The sequence below is a fragment of the Theobroma umbraticum genome, unplaced genomic scaffold, assembly GCF_002168275.2.
Source record: "Theobroma umbraticum cultivar Fairchild unplaced genomic scaffold, ASM216827v3 scaffold_4.1, whole genome shotgun sequence".
NCBI lineage: Eukaryota > Viridiplantae > Streptophyta > Magnoliopsida > Malvales > Malvaceae > Theobroma > Theobroma umbraticum.
In genome coordinates, this window is record NW_018397258.1 from 5,736,997 (window position 1) to 5,747,049 (window position 10,053).

Here is a 10,053-nt window from a genome sequence, read left to right on the forward strand (position 1 = left end):
TATTTTTTCCTATATTCTTTCCACTCATCTTGATCAATCAGAAGTATATACCACGGCAGATACTACAGCAGCTGATCTGCACAAATACAAATACTGAAGGTGAAACTGAACGAATAGAAAAGCAGATATGGAAAAGGAGAAGAAAACAGAAAGAAAATTGACTCGATGTGGCAATTTTTATATTTTAAAGCAGGCTTTAAGAGTAGCAAACCTGATACTGCGAAGTAGAGTGGCCCGCTTCTTAGTGCTTGAACTGAGAAAACAGCAGTCACTGTGGCAAAAGAGCAAGCACATGCTGGTGCACATCCCAGTATTCTCCTAAAGAGGTCTCCAAGTAAAATAGTATTAACAAATTAACTAGTCAGGTGAACTAAAACTGCCTCTGGGGAACAATAATGTCAAAACAATGGCAAACTCTACTATTAGAATTCTACCACCCTGCCTCAATCTATAATTGGCTTCTCTATCTTTATACAAAATTATTTCTTCAACCACTATCCTTTATGGAGTATAATCACCTATTTATACGACTTAGAACAATTTCGCATAAACCTTATGAATTGCATGTCCTCAATACCATCTTGAGAAGGACATTAACAGAGGACATCCCATTGCTGTGTCAGAATGCAGTTGAAGCTTCTGAAAGAATACACTGAAAACCCCAGATTTATCTAGTATTACACACATGTACAGTGTTGGAAAGCAGGCACTTGCCAGTTTTACAATGGAAGTGGTAGGGATTGCAGAAGGAAGAACTGGCCCCTTTTCTCCTCTAGGACTTCATACCCAAGGACAAACCGTCAAAATAAAATTTCCTCCTAGTATAAAATCATCCTCACCAACCAGATTTTTTTCTCTTAATGGCTAATGGCTTCCATTGCCAGGCGTACCAAACGTAGCAGTCCCTCTACGTCTTGGAAGTTAAAATCAAGAGCCTTTTTCACAAACGATATAACCTCCCCACTTTCAGCCCCTCCCAAACTTAAATTAGCAGCTGCAAAAGCAATTCGTGATTTCCTTGAAGCTTCCATTGCATAATTTACATCCTGTGCCTGCAAATAATCACATTTGGTTTTGGTTATGATTAGACTCTAAAATAAGATATACAAGCTGTAGATCAGAGTGACATGATGCAGTAAATCACAACAGCCACAGGTCACAGGCAAGAATATATATCTTCTCGTGCTTGAAAGCACAAAGCTGCTGGGGCACATGTGCAATTTCAGCATACAGAACCGGTGGCCTTTGGGTCCAGGCTATAGTGGGTAGAAAAGGTTTGGGAGAACTGAGAAAGCAAAAAACTGTTTTGAGGGAAAAGGGGGAGTAGGGGTGGGGGTAGAGGTGTTCAGTAATGCTTTCACTCTCATACCATATCAAAAACACATGAATTACAATTTCAAAATTACATGTGAAGCTTTATAAAAAAAATTATATAGGAAGCAAAACTCTCTACTTACAAAATTGAGCAACCGCACAAAGTTGGGACGGTTTCGAGCAGAAATAACATGATTTCCAGCAACCTGAGGAGAAGTAACACCTTTCGGAAAAGCAACCTTGTCTGCTGTTGTTGAGTGGTTTAAGTTATCAACATCAGAGGCAGAAGAAGAAGGAGACTCACCTGATATGAAAACAACCATTATTAAAAAAAGAAGTTAAAAGTAACTTTGTGTCATTCAGTGCCATATTAACATTATTCATTAAGACATTTAATGTCCATCAAAAAAGATACAAAAGAAGAAGGTGATAAAAGGGGCTGGAAAAACAGAGAAACCAATGAGTAGGCTTACTTGAAAATATCTACTCATATGCATGCATACCAATAAGGCCTGTCCTAAGCTTAGGTCCAAAGCCAAATTTGTAAAAATTGGTAAACCTTGCATGTCAAATAGCAACTAGAACACTGATGATTTACAAACTCAAGTCAACCAACTAATACAGAATCTGTGTCTGCAGGAACAAAACAACACAAAAAGAAAGTGACCAGAAAGACAGTATGTCTGAAGCTCCTCTGATTTGAAGATACCAAAGAACACATTCACAGTATATAAGAAAAGAGACACGCATGGGAAGCAAGTAAGCTAATCATTCATGCAGAGCAATCAATTTTGATCTGCTTCTAAGATGCAACTTTCTGACGCAGAGATCTTTTCACAGATTAAGTAACTAAATTCCAAAGTAAATATCAGAGGCCAGTGTTCTCTGATCACTGCATAGGTGCAGAAGAGCCACTAAACAACAATTTCAATGTTAAACACTACACAGACTACCAGCAAGAAGGATTTCAGCCAGTACAATCACTGGGTTCTTTGAATTACCAGGAGGAACCATTTGTAAAGCTGTCTGCAATTCATGTCGATCTCTACTTGCACTGGCATGAGACGAATAGATGACCCTCATATATGCCACCTCCATACATTTGTAGGCCAAAGAAGCAGCAGCCATGTCCTTTAATCTCTCATACTCGTGGGCACAAAACCTGAAAAATTAATTGATAAACAACAACAAAAAATCAATAACCACAAAAATGAAATCATCCCCAAACAAAATGCAATAACAGATAATTCCATGTTGCAGGAATTTTTTCAACTAATACAAGATCAAGCTCCAACAAAGTGTAGCAACTTAGGATTACAAAAGGAAGAGAACATATACTGGAGCACCTAATATTTAACTTACTCGCAGAGCTTCGCAGTGCTACTATACATTTGCATAGACTGAATCATCTCTCCATGTTTGGCACTATCACTGTTACAAGATTCAAGTAGAGAGGCACCATGAAGAAACTTCAGTGCTGCCTGGAAGTAAAGTGCAGTGCTCTCCGCATTTGAACCAGAGTTCTGAGGGAATTTTTTTAACAAATATTAAAAAAAAATCAACTTGCTAGAGGTTAGGAAAAAGGGGAAAAAATGCAACAGATAAGATAAAAGAGCAAGGTAAAACCTTGACACGATCAGCTAGATGCTTTAAATCTTTAGCCTCCTTCAAGGCATTGGTAGCTGCCTGACTTGAGGAATCCTTTCTCAGTGGACTTGGTGCATCAACATCCCTGATCCTACGTCCACCTGATGTAGTATGTCTTGAACTACTGTGCTGAGTTCCATTTTGAAGATCAGCCTTCTTTATTTGTTTTTGTATCTTCAATGCATCATCACCTTGAGATCCATCAACTCCATTTCCCTTTTGGGACCCAGAAACTGGGCGGGGGCAACGAGAAAGCATCTCATTTTGAGTTCCTCCAGAGGGTGGCAACGATACTGACTTCCCTCTCCCAGAAGCAATTTCTGCATGATCAGATTTGTCAGGGTGGACCCTCTTTGTATATTTTTCACCATCACTGTCCTGCACAATATTCTGCTTCACAGTAGACATTACATCTTGAACTCCTGTGGCATCTGGTTTAGCGTCTGAACGGCCCTGAACCCCAACATTTGATTGACTTTCTCTTTTGCTACTCTCACCAGACAATTTTCCCACAGATTCTTTATTATCAACAAATCTATTCTCACTTTCATCGGACTTAACTCCAAACCTCTCCTGAAACTTATTTCTTTGATCCCTAGGTTTTACCTCATATGACGGTGCACGATCTTGCTGTTCATCAACAGAATCAGATTTAAAACTATGACTTCTATCCTTTGACCGTGAGGATCCCTTGCCTGACTTTCTTGGACGAGAAGCACCAGCAAGAACATGGTTGTTATTCTGATTTTCTTCATCACAGTGTTCATCCATTGTGGCTAATTTACCAGAATATTGAGCCTCTTGGCCTAAATAATCAACAGTACCATTCATAAATTGGCCTTTTCTAATATCAGGAGAAGATTCAATTGGTCCCTTAGCTTTACTGTCACCTAATTGACCACCGTCCTTATAGTGCAAATGAAGTGCAGAGGACTCAAGGGACCCATGTTGAGCTGCAGCAGAAGTTTTTTCCTTCCTTCCTATCCCTGACCGGTCGCTCCCATCATTATCTTCACCATCTGAGCATCTTCTTGGGCTACCTGCAACCAAAAGACCAGCATCACGAGACTCATCTTTCCCTCTAACATTCCTCCTTGTTGATGGAATTTTATCTGGATTAGCAATTCTCATAGGTGATGAAGAAACTGATTCTACCGGTGAGCCTTTTGTTTCATGGAAGCCAGTTTTTGATTTATGCGAACCAGATTTTGATTTATGTGAACCAGAAACCTTAGATGAGCTTGAGGTAGCTGCTAAAGAAGGTTGGGCAGATCCAAAATCCTTTTTCAATGAATCTGTACCATCCAAGCTCCTTTGGGACAGAGTGATATCTGGATCTTGCCCACTTCGGTGATTCTTTGTATGCCTACTTTTTTTCTCCAGTTTACCACTGCTTTTACTGGCAGAGGAATCCTTACCCCCAGACTTAGTTACCCTGGCCTTCTTTTCCCTTCTGTAGTCATTCTCGCTGAACTCTTCCTTTACAAACACTCTGCTATCCTGGAGGTTATTACCCATACTTTGGAGGGAACCTGTGTTTAATTGACCATCAATACATTCATCAACTTTCCTCTTTCTTGAAATTTCCCCACCATCACAATTTGCCATATCCAGTGATCCATCAGTTAAGGAACCCTGAACTTTGTCCTTTGGTCTTTTACCATAGCCCTGTTGTCGGTCCTTATCTAACTTTGAGTCCCGATGAGAAGAACGTTCACTGTGTTTAGGCTGATCCTTTCCTACCAATGTGGTAGGCAAACCATTACTTGTGCTAGGCCCCCCCTTAACAGCATGCTCAAACACCCAATCTTCATCAGCTAGAAGCAAACTTTCAGTCTTAACTTTCTTAGAGGCCCTTAAAGAATCTTGATCGGTGACCCTTTTGCCTTTCATCTTCGAAGTTTTGTCATCACCTATGTGCATGTGTTATGAAAGCAACACATTAAATAATTTATGAAAATGAAGTTTAAAAAGTACAATAAACATCTGTTTAAAAAGAATACCTCCATCAGAACTGTGCTCTGACACTTTATGCTTCTCTTTCTGCTTATTTTTATGTTTCTCGACAGATAAATCAGAAGATCTGCTTATGTTCTGTAAACCAGGCTCACCTACCACAGGAGATCGAGTCACATCAGTTAGGCTTCCGGATCGGGCTGATGACTGCACGTTCTTCTTCATAGGAGTTGGCCCATCTTTATCCATTGCATTTGATGTTTCTTTTAAACTATGTTTCTTCCTTCCAGCACTGGGCATGGCATTTGAACCAAAACTCCGTTGATTTTGGTCAGGTTGCAGGGCATCAGCTGGGGGTAATCTGGACATTATATTGCCAGGATTACTTTGCAAATTATTTTGACTCTCTGGAACAGGAACCTGATACAATGCGAAAACAGCTTTGGTAGTTTCCTCCTCATCAACACTGCAGCGATTCATTCCAGGCCTAAACATTCACAATACAAAAAATGTTAGAAATTTGAAAGAGGGAGGAGAAATACCTTTCGACAATCCATCACAAAGTTAACTATCAACACAAATGGTCTCACGTTCAGTCCAACACAATTCTAACAATACGAAAACTTTAGGTGTCTGACCCACTAAAATTACATTCATAAAAATTTTCAAAGTAGTGCAGATAAAGAACTTACAGCCAGTTAAGCATGCTGCATAACCACCTATCTGGTAAGTCAGCCGGATTTATGCTTAATGGAAGAAGACGCCACTTATGGCACTTGTCACATCCAACCCAATTTTCTTTTATCAATATAGGAGCTGCAGATGCATGGGATGTTCCAGCTACATTCACATTGGCAGAATTAGAAGCACCATCCATAGTTGGTTTAGGGTATGATTCGGATGCCAATATATCCTCAGTTTTCTTAACACTTAGTCTATCAATATATGCACTGTTAGTGGCTGATATATTTCTTTCAACCTTATCAGCATCTTTCAGCCGATCTTCAGAAGGAACCTCCAATGAAATTTTTTGATTCTCTTCCTGTTCTGGTTCTCCCATATCTCCAGAAAAAACTTTATATCTATCTTCAGCCTTTCGAAAAGCCCTTTCTAATTTTGGTTCTGCTGATTCCCTTTTGATTGTATAATTGTTAACATGAGCAGCCTGCCTATTTTTCAGTATCGAAGAAGGACCAGCCCTCAAGCTTTCTTTTGGTACCTCTGCAGCTAGACTGCCATGACCCTGACTGCCTTTTGATTTTCGTTTTCCACCAGAAGAGGTATGCTGCTTTGCAGGAGGTAACTTCATATTGTCTTGTTCATAGGATGTAGCTCTCTGGCTGACCTTCTGCTTGGGAGGATCTACTGGTTCACTATTTACAGCTTTGCTACCCTTAAGAGTATAAGAGTCAGCTTTCATGGGATCATAAATTTTTTCTGCTTTACTATACCCATCTTTTCTTGCATATCCTGAAATATCATCAAGAACACTTGTCTTTTGCTCCTCCAAAACCTTTCGAGCTGAACCAGCCCTTGGTTTATCCCAGCCAACCTCTTGGGTAAGTATTGGCTCCAGTGATTCCTCCATTGTCACATCATGGGCACCTCTGTTTCTTGCTATGCCCTTATTTTTTACCTTGTCAATAGCAGAATATGAATTAGATAAAAGAGGAAGCTTCAATGTTTTAGAAACAAGCTCCTCACAAGCCAACATGTCAATATCTGCTTCCCTCTTTGACATGATACCATTATCATTCCTTGTTTCCCTGTTATTGCCACTCTTCCTTTCTGCTGGAAAATTCTTTTTCTCCATTGACTTAGCTTTCTTGTCTCCCAATGGTATTCCATCACCCTTGCCAGAATCAGATCTGTTCTCTTTTGAAATCTTTTCCTTTATAGTGAAGTTAAGCAGATCATCAGGGAGAGGTGATAATAGCGCCTCTCCAGGCACTGGGAAGGAAGTCATAAACTGCTCAACAATATACAGAAAAAAATTTATATATTCTGATTATTTCAGGTACATAAGACGTAAGAAGATATAAGATTACAGGAAAAAAGAGAAAAATTCTTGTAATGAGGAGATTAAAGAAAATATTAAAGGGAGGATTTACCCGAAGAATACTGGTTGGAGATTCAAATAATGGCTCTTGTGTCTCCCGATACATCCCTTCACTTTCAGAAGGGCTATCATCTAAGGAGGAAGATGGTGAGACATCAAGGCCAACAACACTGTAGAATTCAGCATTTTTTCTTGTAGACAAGTTATCTGACCCCATTTTGATTCGCACCTTCAACGGTTTCTGGTCTGGCAGATTGGCAGCTTTCTTGTTTGCAAATTCGCACCTAGAGGCAAACTCATCAGCATGAGTGGATGTTACACCAACCTCTTGTTTGATCGAGTCATTCAAAGATGGTGCCTTCAAAGCAGGGAGGGTACCAAAATTTGTAGGAGGAGGTCCAGGCCTCAATGACTGTGAACCACTTGCCCAACCTGCTGTGCTATGATGACCATCCTATATAACAAAACAAACTAAGTGCTCACTTAACTTGGACTTCTCAAATCAACCAAGATCCAGTGAAGTGTCCTTCCTTATATAAAATGAACTATATTTCCAAGGGAGGAAAAAGAGACAAAAATTGTAAAAATTCTACCTCCAATTGCATATTGTTTGGGGATCTAGGTGCATTGCAACTCTGAACTTTTGGTGGACTCTTCGGATGAGACCAACCAGGAGAACGTGCATACGTAGGTAAGAATGATCCATACCCACCAAATTTTGCCCCTGTGGCCATGTCAACAATCCCAAAATCATCAATTTCAAATTAACTCCAACTAATGGTGACTCTTGACCTCACAAGAACCATGATTCCCTTCATTTTAACTTACCCAGATTCTCTGCAGAAACTCCACCTTCAAAATCTTTTTGAAAATGTCCGAGAACATGTTGTATTTTCTCGTCCTTCAAAAACATTACAGCAGCCACATATCACTAAAAGATCATAAAACACATGGAGAGGGGCTAAAAACATGCATCAGACAAGTGATAAAACATTGCAAAAGGTCTACTTACATTTAGTCCTATTTCTTACAGTTAGCTGCTGATCCTCTAGAAGCAGTAATAACACACCGCAACTCTATAAGCCACCTAATGTGCTTGAATCTTACTCTCCTAACTTCCAATTACGAAATCCCTAGCGTTACATTCAAGATTACCAGAATCAAACCTCACCAACCTTACATGGAACAAACTTACCAACAATGCCTTTGCCTTCTGCAATAACAGGTGTCAAACTCACATCCGACAACTCACAAAACCCTAAAACCGTTAATACACAACTACACAAAAAAGCTTCATTTATGACCGCACAAGACAAGAAAGCTTCATTTATGACAGCACAAGACACGTTGTGGAAAATAATTTTCTTCACTTAATTAAAGGACTTAGGCTGCCTAATGTGCTTGAATCTGACTCTCCTAACTTCCAATTATGAAATCTGTAGCATTACAGTCAAGATTATCATCATCAAACATCACCAACCTTACATGAAACAAAAGTTACCGACAATGCCTTCTGCAGTAAACATGTGGAGTCAAACTCACATCCGACAACTCAAAAAACCCTAAAACCATTGATACACCACTACATGGAAAAGCTTCATCTATAACCGCCCTAAACACCTTGCAGAAAATAATTCTCTTCACTTAATTAAACCACCTAAAAACTAGATTCTCTACATACCTCCATCATAAACCAAACATAACTCGGCAACATTAGAATTAAAAGAAAAAAAAATGAAATACCAAATCCATATCTTATATTTCTATAAGCAACACAATTAAACATTAAACAAATTTAAATTCAAGTTACAACATCCAACATTGCAATTAAGCAGCATAAAAATCTAAACTTTGGATCTAAAACCCAGCAAAGACAAAACAAGTCAACACAATATAATTAAACATTAACTCAAAAAACAAAAGGAAAGCTTTTGCAGATAAGAAAAAGAAGAAGAGCCAACATTTCTTACTATGTAAGCGAGAGAAGATAGATCATTCTCAGGGTCGGTGGTGGCATCATAATCATCGTTATTGTTATTATAAGAGCAAGCCTCTCCTTCTTCAAGCTCAGTATCTTCCATTTCTCTCCCACCAAACCCTAACCCTAGCCCCTTCCTCCCATCGTTACTCCCTAAAGAAATCATTCAACAGAAAAATAATAATAAAGTAAACCTGACCCCAATATTTAAGTTCTCAAATGAAATTTTCGATTATTGAAAACCCAGAAGTTTCTTCGAACCATTATTTACAACTCCCTAAAACCCACCAAAGGGAAAGGGTGCCTTCTGCCCTAATTTCGATCAAAACCGAAACTCGATCGCGAATCCAACACCAAACCAAAATTTTAAAACGGCACAATTTCAGAAAAATAAAATAAAGCGATTTAAACAAAAGGATCTCTCGAAATTTTATTTTTTTTGGCTTTTTTTGGATTTTTTTTTTTTTGGTGCGATCTCTTTAGCTGGAATCGATTAGCACAGAGAGAAAGAGAAAGAAAGGGAGAGAGAAAGAGAGGGACTCCCTCTGGTTTTGGTGTACAGAGCAGCCGCGTTTTTTAATTTTTTTATTTATTTTTCCTCTCTGTTTTTTTTTTTTAGGGGTGGGGGGTGTTAATTTCCCTTTCTTTCTTTGTCTTTCAAGGAAAATATTTTATTGTTTTAAAGTCCACATGATCTAAGCACAGAGACACAGAGATGAGAGAAAATGGTTTTCCTTGTATGTTTTCCCCTTTTTTTGAAAACCAAGCATGAAATTTTGCGTTTATTCTTATTTACCTTTTGGTCCCTTTGTTTTTTCGTTTTAACTAAAGCGTCTTGTCCGAAGAATAAACATAAGGTGATTGATACCAGCGCCGTTTTAGCGCGTGCAAGGCACACTTGTCGCAGGAGCTATAGGAACTGAGTGACAAAAAGTTCAAATAAAAGGAAAGTGTGTCACAAAATCCTTGTATTGGAAAAAAAAAGGTTTACAATCATTCATAGTTGCCTTTCTTTTTTTAAGGTCTTGATCTAGTTTATTCCTTATGGTCCAAGTTAATTCAGATATTTTTTTTTTCAAAGAAGCATATAAAATAAAAA

The 10,053-nt window shown here is 38.8% G+C and overlaps 1 protein-coding gene across 1 annotated transcript; it reads right to left on the bottom strand.

Annotated features, from left to right (window-relative positions):
• Nucleotides 1-6: 6 nt before the first annotated feature.
• LOC110413125 (cysteine-tryptophan domain-containing zinc finger protein 7-like) lies at nucleotides 7-9,718 on the bottom strand. Its single transcript, XM_089783072.1, has 13 exons — nucleotides 8,947-9,718; nucleotides 7,805-7,877; nucleotides 7,570-7,700; nucleotides 7,029-7,430; nucleotides 5,610-6,886; nucleotides 4,965-5,404; nucleotides 2,941-4,874; nucleotides 2,677-2,837; nucleotides 2,316-2,476; nucleotides 1,458-1,618; nucleotides 882-1,052; nucleotides 212-318; nucleotides 7-76 (listed from the first exon to the last, which is right to left on the bottom strand). Exons 1-13 carry the CDS (start codon nucleotides 9,118-9,120, stop codon nucleotides 34-36), a joined length of 5,235 nt encoding a protein of 1,744 aa, XP_089639198.1. The 5' UTR covers nucleotides 9,121-9,718; the 3' UTR covers nucleotides 7-33.
• Nucleotides 9,719-10,053: the final 335 nt, after the last annotated feature.